This window comes from Histoplasma capsulatum (genome assembly GCF_000150115.1).
Source record: "Histoplasma capsulatum G186AR genomic scaffold supercont2.1, whole genome shotgun sequence".
Lineage (NCBI taxonomy): Eukaryota > Fungi > Ascomycota > Eurotiomycetes > Onygenales > Ajellomycetaceae > Histoplasma > Histoplasma capsulatum.
The window spans coordinates 2,921,526-2,934,884 of NW_025544801.1; the positions used below are offsets into that span (position 1 = coordinate 2,921,526).

A 13,359-nucleotide genomic window follows, 5' to 3' on the forward strand; every position below is an offset into this window, starting at 1 on the left:
AGTATTTCCTTCAAAAAGAATAAGAACTGAATCTTCTGGTCTCCAAGTTATCAGAATCAAGAACTATAGTCTTATATGAAAATGAGATGAATTATAAACATCTCTATGAACACTCTTCTGCAGGCAAAAACTGAAACCTCACAGAAGACAATACTGAACTTCATAGCTTTCTTCAGCAGTAATCTCTGCAGATGATGAAGCTTCAGTGACAACTGAATAATCTGAATACAAATATATCAAGAATCATACAAGCATCAACATCTCTTATATATGAAAGAAGAGAACACCTCTCTCTTCTTGACAAATTCATGGGAGAACTCTCAATCTACTTAGCCTGGAAATGAAAGACAAAAGCCAAGCTTGAAGAAGATGAGTCTGTGATAGACTCTCTGCTCTCACAAGCTCACTATATTTATAGTCAGCTAGAAGAAAATACTCTAACCAAGTTTCAATCTTGAATTGAGTCATGCACACACAAGATGTGCATCTCTGAAGAAGTCTTTCATTAACTAGATATTCTGTTCTTGAATTCTATACTTCAAGCACATGCAATGCAATGGTTGAACAGAAACTGTCAGAGGAATACATTACTGATGAACTATCTACCCAACTTCAACAGCAAGATATATAAAGTAGAAGATCAGAACTGAGATAATACTGTCAAGATCAATCTTCTGAGTCAGTATATTAGCTTTGAACTGCTCAAGCTCTGCATCTTACATCTCATGCCCACATATTATCATAACTACTGCACTCACTTACATCAACTTGACAACAACCTTGTACACTTCCATGCTGTTCAAGAAAGATGTAACAATTATAGACAGAACTATACATCTATTAATATGCCAACTGCATCAGCTGCCTCTGTGAATGCCATGAATTGAATCTCTCATGTAAGCACAGAATGATCAAAGATATCTGATCTCTCTGAATGAGAAGTTACTGATCAAATCATCTGAGACATCTGCATTCATTGCAATAAGTCAGAGCATTTCACAAGTCAGTGCATCAATGCAGTAGTTTCTGCCTCTATACTGTGAGTGAACACAACTACATTCACAAATGAACAAGAACAGAGAAAAGAAGAGCTCTCACTCTAAAACACAGATAAGAGCTTAAGAAGCAAGAAGCTAGCTGAAGGTTTGAGCAGAAGATGCAAGTGAATACAATCATGATCTCTGCTATTGTAAATAGTCTAGTCAATGTACATGCAATGATAGACAGTGGTTTTCTTCACTACACTCTTATAAATATTCAGCTAGTAGAAAAGCATAAGCTTCAGTGTATCCCTTTCTCTGAACTGCATAAGCTCAGTGGATTCAATGATCTCAGAGAATTCATCTTCTACAATATGATAAGATTTAATATCAATGTAGAAAAGCATGAGAAAAAGAATATTTACACATACAAAGTGCAGAATCTTGAGTACAACTTAATGCTCAGTCTGTCATGGCTTACAGAATTTGAAATCTTGTTAGACATACACAATCATTGTCTTATTTTCTCAGAAAGCAACTATATCTATAAGAAGAATGTCAATAGAACTGCTGATCTCACTCAGATATCAGCAGAAGCATTCAAGCTATTAATTCATCAAGTATGTAAGAAGAAGAACATTCAAGTGTTCACTGCTAGTATGGCAGATATTAAGAAAGTGTTAGAAAAGCTAGAATCTAAGAATCTCAAGAAGCCCCACAAGGAACTTTCTGAATTATATAAGAACTTCACAGACATGTTCAATGAAAAGACAGCTGAAGAGCTCCCCTCTCATCAAGAACACAGTATAGATCATATGATTGAGCTCATCAAAAAAGATGGCAGAAATCTGCAATCACTCTGAGATTCTCTCTACAGCATGTCATACAATGAGCTTCTCATCTTACAAAAAACACTCAATGAATTACTGAACAAGAGCTTCATTCACATTAGCAATTCATCCACTGCAGTCTTCATACTATTCACAAAGAAATCAGAAGAAGGCTTACAATTCTGTGTCAACTATCAAGAACTTAATAAGATTACACAAAAGAATCAATATTCTCTCCCACTCATCAATGAGACACTCAAGCAGATAGAAAAAGTAAAATAGTTTACAAAGCTTGACATCTCCACAGCCTTCTACAAGATAAGGATTAATGAAGATGATGAATAGCTAACCATCTTTCATACACACTACAGACTATATAAATGAACAGTGACCCTCTTTGGACTAGCAAACACCTTCAGCATGTTTCAGAAATATATCAACTGAGCTCTACAAGATCTGCTCAATGAGATCACATCAGTGTACATGAACAATATTCTGATCTTCACCAATGGATTGCTTGCTGAACACCACAAGCACATACAACAGATACTTGACCATTTATGAGAAGCAGAACTACAAGTGGACATTGATAAATGTGACTTCAAAATCAAGTCTACAATCTATCTAGAATTCATCATTGAAGCTGAAAAAGGCATACAAATGAATTCTAAAAAGATGAAAGCAATTCTCAACTGAGAGACATCTATCTCAGTAAAAGAGACTAGAAGTTTTCTAGAATTCATCAACTTCTATTGAAGATTCATCAGAGACTTCTCAGATATTATATGACCACTAACAGATCTGATATGGAAGGACACTGTATTCCAATGAACCACTGAAGTGGATGCTGCTTTCAAGAAATTGAAGCATATATTCACAACCACTTCAATGCTGCAGTTGTTCAACTCAGATAAGCATACAATTCTCAAGATAGATGCTTCAGATTATGTAGTAGATGGAGCACTGATAGACTGGCTGTGTGACCATGCATGGGACTGGGACCAAATTTTTCCTCAGTCCCATTATTAGATATCTTAGTCCTGGTCCCATATAGTGTTTAGTAAATTAGTCACTTTACACTGTTTATATTATAAATCTAGTCCCAGATCATGTTTTACTAATAAATTAGTGGTCCCAGTCCCATTTGGTCCCATTTTACAAAATGGGACCAAATGGGACCATGATTTACCCTATATAGGTTGGCAGCGATAGATTAGCAGTGATAGATTAGCAGTGGTAGGTAGGTTGGCAGCGGTAGGTAGGTTGGCAGCGGTAGGTAGGTTGGCAGCGATAGATTAGCAGTGATAGATAGATTAGCAGCAATAGATTAGCAGCGATAGATTAGCAGCAATAGATTAGCAGCGATAGATTAGCAGTGATAGATTAGCAGTGGTAGGTAGGTTGGCAGCGGTAGGTAGATTGGCAGTGGTAGATAGGTTGGCAGCGGTAGGTAGGTTGGCAGCGATAGATTAGCAGTGATAGATAGATTAGCAGCAATAGATTAGCAGCGATAGATTAGCAGCGATAGATTAGCAGTGGTAGATAGATTGGCAGCGATAGGTAGGTTGGCAGCGGTAGATAGGTTGGCAGCAGCGATAGATTAGCAGCGATAGATAGGTTGGCAGCGGCATAGATTAGCAGTGGTAGGTAGATTGGCAGTGGTAGATAGGGGATCTAATAGCGAGCCATCAGAGCATTGAGCACTAAGCAAGATAGAGGTAATATCTCCACCAATCATATCATCAGATTGATGTATTATATAATCATCAGAATGGGACCAAACTTGAGTCAAAATCATGATCAGTCCCAGATCATGTTCTGATTTTGATAGTCAGTCACTTTACATGGAATATCAAGATTTTTTAGTCCCATTTCACTCATGTTTTGATAATTCTAGTCACTTTACACTCCCATTCTGGTCCTGGTCCCACTAAAATCATGCCAAGAAATGGACTGGGACCAAACCAAACCAAACCAAATGTGTAATTCATGGTCCCGGCGGCCAGTCTAAGCACTGATACAATATAACAATGAAGATATTCTACAACTCTGTGCCTTCATCTCAAAGAAGATATCATCCACTGAATATAACTACAAGATTTACAACAAGAAGCTTCTGGCAATCATACAATGCCTTGAAGAATGGGAATCCAAGCTCATGAGCATTGAGAAGTTCAAGATCATCACTGATCATAAGAACTTAGAATACTTTACAACCATTTACAAGCTCACAGAGAGGCATATACACTGGTCACTGTTTCTCAGCCATTTCTCATTCACAATCCATTACTGACCAGGGGCAGAAAATGCCCTTGCAGATGCTCTATCCCACAGAGAACAAGATATGCCCTCTGACAACCTAGATAACAGATGGAAGCACTGAGAACATCAGTTAATCAACCCCACAATTATAGAAAGTCCCAGATAATCAGATAGCTCCCACATACATGTTAATCTGTCTCAAGCTCAGAAACCTTCACTCAAAGAACAATGAAAGCAAGCAGCAGAGATGGATGAATTCTGGCAACAGATCACAGAAGCTGTACAAAGCAAAGTATCTCAATTCCCCACAGATATATACTCAAGAACAGACATCTCAGCATGCTCAATTGATGATGACAACTGTCTATACTTTTGAGATAGACAATGAATCTCTAATTCAGAACTCTTACAAACACAGATTATGCAGAATATCCACAACTCATCAATGACTGAGCACTCAGAGTGTGAGATCATGTACAGCATCATTGTCCAAGAATTCTACTGACTGAATATATCAAAGAATGTACATCAGTTTGTACACAATTGCAATCACTGTGGCTCAGTAACAGCATGGTGTGAGTGCTGAAAAGAAATGCTAAAATCTCTGTCTGTCTCTGAACAAACTTGATGTGATATAGCTATCAACTTTGCAGTTTCCTTATCTGAGAGCAGTGATTCTACAAATGTTCTAGTCATTGTCAATCATCTCAGCAAGAGTGTGATACTGCAGCTCTATAACAAGATGAATGCTGAAGTCATTGCAGATGTCTTCATCAGAAGCTCATTCTATCACATACACAGTCTACTTTTATTTATTGTATCAGATAGAGACAGTCAGTTCATGAGTGCACTTTGAATCTGTGTATACCAGCTACTGAGAATTGAGTGAAAATTGTCAATAGCATATCACTCAGAGATCAATGAAGCCACTGAGAGAATGATACAGATAGTTAAGAACATTCTTCAAAAGTTCTGCAACTACACATAAGATGACTGAAGCAATCTGCTGCCACATGCTGAGATTGCCATAAACAGCTGAGATTCTGCTACAATAGATGTAAGTCTATTTTTTCTTCTACACAGTTATGATTTAGAGATTCTGAACTTCTCTGAGATCTCTCAAGAAATCACATACATCCACAGTCCCATACAGATGGCAGAGAATATAGTTAGCAAGCTCAAGAAAGCTCACAAGTGGGCCAAAGCTTCAATGGTCAGTGCTCAACAAGACTATGAGAATCAAGTGAACATCAGAAGGAGTTCTGCAATCTGTTACAGTATAGAAGATAAGATCTGATTAGATCTCAAGAATATAAGAACAGATCACTTCTCACATACACTGAACTACCATCACATCAAATATACAGTAGTAGAAGTGCTAGGCATCCACAACTATCAACTGAACACCTCATCTGGCATCCACAATGTCTTTCATATAAACCTGCTCCAACCCACAGTCAAGAATCCATTCTCTTCACAAAAGATCTTCAACTGACAACCATCTGTCATTATAGAAGAAGACAATGAACTCAAATGAGAAATTGAAGCAATTCTCAGCAATAGAATCAATCACTGCCACTGTGAATACTTTGTCAAATGGGTAGGATACAATTGTTCAACCTGGGAACCCACATCCATCATGGACAACACCATCACACTCAACATCTATGAATCCTTGCTTGCTCTGGTAGGGGGGGATAATGTGACAGATTAGCATCTGTTAGTAGTTAACTTACACAATCAATCCTCTATCACCCATTCACCCTCTCATGTGCTCTTGTGTATCTACAAAACACCCCTCTCTTTACAATCCCACTCCACACTCATGTAGTCTCTAACAATTCCTTCACATAATCTCTAACATTCTTCCACTCTGCACTCCACTGCAGCATAACCCTCAATATTCTTCCATTCCAATCCTCCTTCTATAAGAACCCCCTCATACAACCCCTTCTTCTGATCTTCTTTCTCTTTCTTTTCTTAATCAATTCATAAACTGTTACCAGAATAGTGTCAAGTCCATTGATATTGCCATTGGAACAGATCATACAAACTGCGCAGGCAGTACAAACAGTTTAATCTGCAACATCAGTAACATCTGCTTAATCAGTGGCACGCCCGTTACAGTCAGAAAACGCCCAGGAAAGACATCTACTAATGGATCTTAAATTCAGAGAATATTTGGAGATAATTGGCAAAAAGCAGTGGAGATTCCTACTATTATTGATGATTATAATTATAATATGAATGGGATTGACCTAGCAAATCAGTATAGAGCTTCCTATGAGACTCATATGCCCACCAATTGCACCTGGTTGACAATTCTGTACTGGATTATCGATCATTCTATTGTGAATGCTTATATTCTTCATTGACTAGCTACTGACACTGGCACTGACACTGGCACTGGCACTGGCACTGGCACTGACACTAGCACTGGCACTACTATTCTTTCTCATGTTCAATTTTATCAGCAGCTCTATCATCAACTCTTTGAGTTTTCAAGTTCACTATCTTCTATTTGATTAAATTCAGATCTGAATCATCATTGGATTTCTCTGTCATCCACTCAAACTTGTGCTTGGTGTCAGTACAAAAGAAAGAGAACAGAAGGGAATAAAGATAGAACTTCAAGAACAAGATCTGGTTGTGCTGTATGTAATAATATTCCCCTCTGTTTGAAGAGCAGATGTTGGCAGGAGTTCTATTCTATATCTTAATTAGGGCTAGATCAAATAGATTACATAAATTACATAAAAACATGTCAATACAGCCAATCTCTCATCTAATCCAGTAGATTTTGTGTTTTTAATACACTAATGTACACACTAAAAAAATGTGCTAATTGTGCCTAGTGGCCAGACGAAGGGATATATTTAATCGATTGGAGCTACAGAGTATCTAGTTTGCCAACGGTCCACAGGAGGTAGACCGCATGGTCACACTGCGGTTTTAAATGACCCTTCTTCTGGCCTCTGGTCGAGTTGGAACTTCATATAGTGGGAGCCAGGCTTTGAGAGGGGTAAGGTAAGAAAGGAGGGAGAGGAGGGGGTGGTTTGTAACCTGTCGACTATACTTCACAATTTTGAATAGAAACAAAAGAAGTGTAAGGTTCCGTAGTTTGGCTGATAGATAGGCAGGTTATCTAGTTTTCAATAATAAGGAAGTAAATAAACAAAAGATAGATGAAAAGGGACCTCTTTATGTGAGAAACGGGGATAATTTAGTGTAGTCAATTCTCACGATGAATCAAATTTCATAATCCAGACTAAGAAGTTATACATAGTTATATTCAATTCTTACCAGTGAAACTGAACTGAGTTGAAAATGATATATGGCTGGTAGCCGACGATAAAATAGTCGATGAATCAATTTAGGGAATATGTCTCTGGAGCCCACTGCTCATGACAGTCATGAATAGAAAAAAAAGAAAAAAAAAAGTAAAGGAAATTGCTGGTCCTCAATCCAATCGAAGAGCTATAATATGAAAGGCAAGAAAGGCAAAGAGAGATATATAGAGAGAGAACTAAACAAAACAAGGTTGTTCCGTTCCAATATCAAAACAAAAAAAAAGACGGGATAACCACTCCCCCCAAGATTAGATATTGTCGAACACGACAACCATAGACAAGGAAAATTATACAAGATATATGTTTTTGATAACAAAGGAAAAAAAGCCCACAATATCAATAGATAGGTCTCCCTTCATCCCACTTTCTCATCCCCCGAATACCGCCACCGCTATCACCATCAAGGGCAGCTGCACCACTTGTCCCGTGACAAGTTTCACCAACACCTTCGCTCGTTTTTTCGGGAGATAAAGAAAAGCGTACCCTACCACCAATACTACTCTCCCTCCTCTTCTTCCCAGAACTCTCGCTCCACTCCCCACCCACACCCCCAATTCCTCCAACCCACTCCCAGACCCGCGACACATCACCCGCCCGCCCCTCCCTCACCGATGCGCGAACATTTGCATTACCTTCCACGATGCCGCGCACCCGCTTCCACAACATCTCCCGCCGACTGCCCTTCAGCTCATCCCGCAGCACGTCGTCGCGCAGCTGGCCAATAGAGATCCACGATTCCAGCGCCTCCCCGCGAGCATGCAACGCTGCTTGCGTGGCGAGGCGGTCTAGGGTCGTGTTCACCAACGAAGGGATGCGGGCAGTGTCGGAGCGGCGCGCAAGTACCGTCGAACGTGCATATGCTACGGCAACGATCAGAAGTGCTAGAAGGAGAAGAGGGAATCGATACGCGAAGAGAGAGAGGCGTAGGTGTCGTCGGAAGGCGCAGCTGAGCGAGAGATGGGAGAGTGATGTCGATGCGTATATGATGCTGTCGGATGGGCTGTGATTTCGTGAGCGGTGCTGTTAGTCCGGTTAAAATATGTATGTCAGATATGATAGTAATTTTGCAACAGAAAATGAAGGAAGAAAGTAAAATGAAAATAAGACAAGAGGGATATCGACATGGAGATGCGGTAGCTCCTCTTATTAAACACAAATCGAAAATATAACCCACGAAACGCCCGCACCCGTGCGGAAGGGCCCTAAAAAGAGCAACATAGAATGGAATCCTTACCCTTGGGTGGAAGTGGCAATCTCCTCACGGCTCGTTATTTCACCAATAGCTGCTCTCCAAAGTTCCTCGAACTCCTCTTCACTCATTCCCTTCCTCTTTTTCTTGTTCAGCTCCTCCTTAAGCTCGGCTGCTGTCATCCCCGGGGATGGTACCACAGTTCCGCCTGCTGTATCCGGTTCGCCGCATTCCCATTTTGATCTTCTCTCTCTCAACGCATCAATTGCCTTATCGGCAACCGATTTTACACGGCGAACTTTCTCCCCATCAGGCTCGCACGATGGCGGCAGGGGAATTAATCCTCCAAGGGCCAACGGATGCGGTTTCAGAAGGAAGTCCTGTTCGCATCTAACTTCGAACTCTGGGTAACAAAATGCATGCGGAGGGCATGGTTCACACTTTGGCTGCAAAACCTCTGCCCACTCTGGCACTTTGGTATCGGCCAATGACCAGTAAGGTTTCCCTACTCCGCAATAGCCAATCTCAATCTTCTCATTACGCAACCATGCACCAAATCCACTTAGGAGTGAAAAAATGACTACCCAAGGAGCGAGTTTACTGAACTTTCCCTGTTTCCGCGTTTGCCTGCGCCGGCTCCCTTTGGCAGCTTGCTGCCTCGTCAGCGATGGCATCTCTTCAGGAGTAAATTCTTCTCCAGGTTCCAAAGTGCCAGATTCATCCGATTCTTCAACCTTAGGCGTTGACAGAAGAGAAACAGATATGTCAAATGTTGAGCTTGACGGGACCTCCACATCCTCTTCTTGCTTCACTTTGACTAGTTCCGTTTTTCTCGGTCTGCGACCATGACTATCTGTAGGCTCAGTTGAATATCTCGTGCCGCTTCTCCGCTTTCGCTCAACGCTTACTGTTCGCGCGCGAGGATAATGCTCCGCTTCCACTGGCGAGCTTCCACTCTGGAAAGGGTTGTCGTCGGTGAAAACACCATCGTCGCCGGTCTTGTACTTGATCGGTGTGGGCAAAATATCTGCTGAGGTGGACGCTCGAGGAGTGGGAAATGCCTCGCTCTTCCGCGATTTCCGAGCGGTCGATCGTCGTGGAGTTTCTTCAATGACACCCATATCTTCCCCGGTTTCAGTATCGGATGCCCGGGGGTGTTTTGTCGTCGTTTTTCGCCTTCTAGAAGTAGAAGGTGGTGGTCGTTGTAAAAGAGCACTTTCATCCAGCTCGGCTGTAGATGCCCTCGTGCTGGGTCGAGACCTACCCCTCCGTGACGTAGCTGGCGTAGATGGTGGGGGCATCGATTCTCTCCCTTGCTCTTCATTCTCACTCCCCAGTGATGCGCCATTTCTAGGCATATTGGTAATACCTTTACTTGTCCTCCTCACTCGGTCACGCTCCCGTAGCAACCTCTTCGCATGTGGTAGCACTTCGTTTTGCAGGATCTCAATGAGTTGTGCCTTTTTTGCTGAGGCAGGGTAGGAAACATCATGGTGAACGAGGATAGAGCGGATGCGCGGAACTGTTAATGAAGTAAGATCGAAATCTGGGCTAAGATATGCAAGCTCATTGTTGCTTTCCGAATCTGAAGCCATGATAGGGCGATAGCGTGGCTTCAGCCTGCCCACTTCGACGAAGGGTAAAACTTGTCCGAGGGGGCGGGGGGAAAGACAAAAGAAGGTAAAAAGATCCGCCTCAATCACATCGGAAAAATGAGTGTGCTGGCTTGATTGAGGTGTCGAACCGAGGGAAGGAAAAAAAGTCGAATGTTTGAAAGGCTAACCCGAACAACAATGCCACTAGTATCCAGGGCAACCGCAGGAAGTGTGAAGGGAGTTGAACAAGGCTCGATTAACCAACTACTGCAACTCCAACCAGGGTTCAAAAGAAAGCGGCGAACAGAATTGCATAAAATCTTGGGTGGGTGCAGGTGAATGGGGATAGATTATGATGGTATCCGGGAGGTTGAGCGATGCAGGTTCGCTGCTGGAGGCAACAGGCGAGAGGCCAAACAAACCAGCATGATCATACTCACGTGATTCGCATCATGAATGGACTCCTTAGGAACAGGACAAGACCGCGTTGAAAAAGCTACAAAAAATACATATGCAAAAGCGCACTGTAATAAACTAACATATAAGGAAGTAGGCTACAATACCCTTCATCGTAAAAAGTACATGGTCACGCCAAACCTAACAACTATAGCAAAAGGGACACATAATCCAAAAGCGGACGATAGACAACTTGATGAAGCGAGCAACAAAAATCAATTTGACCAATAGAAAAACTAATATAACATCAGGTAAACATGCTCTTGAAGAAAAAGAATGAAGTGATATAGCAATACTATGGCTCTCAGGCGAAAATCCAAAAGGAACAAAACAAAAAGGGAAAACAAACCAGTAATCTGTGCCGTTACCGCCGAACCCAATGTTGATTGAAGAGGTCGATGGACATCAAGTCATATGAGCCAAAGGGTAATTTCTTGTGAAGAAAATCCCAAGAAAGGCCCAAAAAAGTCAACGAACAACAAAAGAGAGAAAGATATTTCGACCAAAAAGCCTAACAGTGAACAAATCCAACATATCCAAAGGTAGGCGACCATTAAATAAATTCCGCCGCTGATATAACATAGATATTCCAAGGACAAGAAACCTGAAGAAAAGGAGAAACCGGGAACTGCAGAAATGACAAGAAAACAAGGAGGCGCCAAATAGGAGGCGCTAGAAAACAGAGTTAATACAAAAAGAAACATATGTGTATAGATATATATAATAAAGCCCCGAAGAGGGAGCTAAACTCCCCACGCCATGCGAATTCGTTGACCTATGAAAAATGAAAAAAAGGGGAATGAAATAAAAACCGAACAGATGAAAACAAAACCAAATGATATAAGTGAAGGTTCCTTTCTAAGGTCAATTTTCAATCCCGCCCCCCAAGAAAAGAGAAGGAAAAGAACCAAGTCATGCAGGACTTGAACCAGAACGGGAACCACTACCGGTAATCATATCAGATACTGCTGATGAACTCTGGTTGGCACTTTTCAACACTGACACAGCTGGGTGTGGAATTTGATGACTCGCCAGGGAAGGCGGATCGATTTGCTCCTTTAGGGCTTTGAATTCGCTCAGTTGCACCTGCAACTCTGTCAAGATATCCGCCATGGGAATAGCGATGTCTTTTAGAGCGGCGGCGGAGTTGAACGGTCTGATCATATGTCGGATCGTGAGGGTATTCGCGCATGTCTATGGTGTTTTATCGGGTAATGTTAGTTAAAGGCAGTTCTGTGGTGATTGAAAAGGAGAAAGGAAAAGGGGGAAAGGTAAGCTAACCTCCACACGCGTAACCTGATGCTCTATCAAGCTCCAAACCTGCGCATCGGTAACTTCCCCATGCCGTGCCTTGACTACGTTGAGAAGGCTCATTTCCGGCTGTCGCACACCAACTTCGCCACAATTTTCTAGTGCGCTGCAGAACGCTTCCAACCGCAGAGCGACAGTCCACAGGCGCCAGACAAGACCTGCCTCGATGGTGAGATGCATATCCCTGCCTATGGAAATGGGCAGAGTGTCCGCTTCTTCGATTGAATAGCAGGGTGCGTTGAGACGACCGGCGAGAGAATGGGGATACATCAGGTAGACGAATTCAGGGTTCTCAAGCCCCTTTAACTTCCGCTCGCCCATATCCTTCACTTCAAACCCTTGGGTGCTGAGCTGGTATAACTCACGACGTATATTGTTACTGAGGTAATCATCGAAGCCACCCTCAGAAGCGTCGGTGGAGCCGACCTGATCATAGTCTGCAAAGGTCTCGAGGTTCCGCTGGATCTCCGCAACGAAATCGGCGGAGACAAATATTTGTCCGCCATCTGCGACGGCGGAAATGCGGGAGGCACGGTTCACCATTGGGCCAAAGTAATCCATCCTACCAGTCACTGGATCCTTTTCACACACTGGTGTTCCCCAATGCACACCCATTCGTACGGACAGACCACGGTATATAATATTATCGTCCGAGTCATACTGTGCCCTGCATGCCTGAGACTCCAAGATTTCTGTCGGCCACTCTGCCTCGAGAAGCTGGCTTTGGCACGTGAAACACCAGAGCAATGCTGCAGTTGCTGTGGAGAAGGATACCATGAAAGCATCTCCTTCCGTCTTGACTTCAAAGCCGCCAATCTGTGCCAACTGTCGGCGGAAAAGGTCGTTATGGATTTGGATGGCAGAGCGCATGGCAACTGGATAAGTCTCCCAGAGCGAAGTGGATTTCTTGATATCCGTGAAGATAATTGCCAACTCGCCAGTTGGGGCTTCTACGCGATTCAAGCGTGCCAGTCTTGAGTCGCTCGGCGCACCGCGTTTCCTGTATTTGCTTGGCGGAGGGAAAAGGTGTTCATCGGCTAGTGGCGATGGGCCCATAGACAGACTTGGGGTTCTCAACTTAGGACGTTCGCCCCGTCGTTTGAGATCACTGACACCAGCAATCATCACCATGATTTTATTTGTCGCGCCATAGGCAATTGCCAGATCACGAAGCTTTTGAGAGGCGATCATCAAGTCTCCATGTTCAGACCTCGCAACATCAACAACAAGGTCTGGTGCAACGAAGTCCCACAACTCTCCCGAAGCAAGTATAATCATTTCATCCTGGGCGGTCAACGTAACTTTTCGGGTACTAGGGGCCGCGATTACAGCGGGCATCATGGGATAATAGCCAAAGGCCCGAGAAACAGAAATTTTATCATTTAG

General features: G+C 42.6%; 2 protein-coding genes across 2 annotated transcripts in view; both read right to left on the reverse strand.

Moving 5' to 3' along the window:
- Nucleotides 1-7,501: 7,501 nt before the first annotated feature.
- Nucleotides 7,502-10,206, reverse strand: HCBG_00948 (uncharacterized protein; the record flags this gene model as incomplete). The annotated part of the gene is made up of 2 exons (XM_045427998.1): nt 7,502-8,422; nt 8,657-10,206. The coding sequence occupies 2 exons, from the start codon at nt 10,204-10,206 to the stop codon at nt 7,759-7,761; spliced, it is 2,214 nt and encodes a 737-aa protein (XP_045291973.1).
- Nucleotides 10,207-11,574: 1,368 nt separating this feature from the next.
- The window catches only part of HCBG_00949 (adenylate cyclase), a gene marked incomplete at both ends in the record, with an annotated part of 7,145 nt that continues 5,360 nt past the window's right edge, over nt 11,575-13,359 (reverse strand). Inside the window, 2 exons of the mRNA XM_045427999.1 lie at nt 11,575-11,856; nt 11,944-13,274. Coding sequence (XP_045291974.1) covers nt 11,575-11,856; nt 11,944-13,274 — 1,613 coding nt within the window. The remainder of the gene's footprint in view (nt 11,857-11,943; nt 13,275-13,359) is intronic.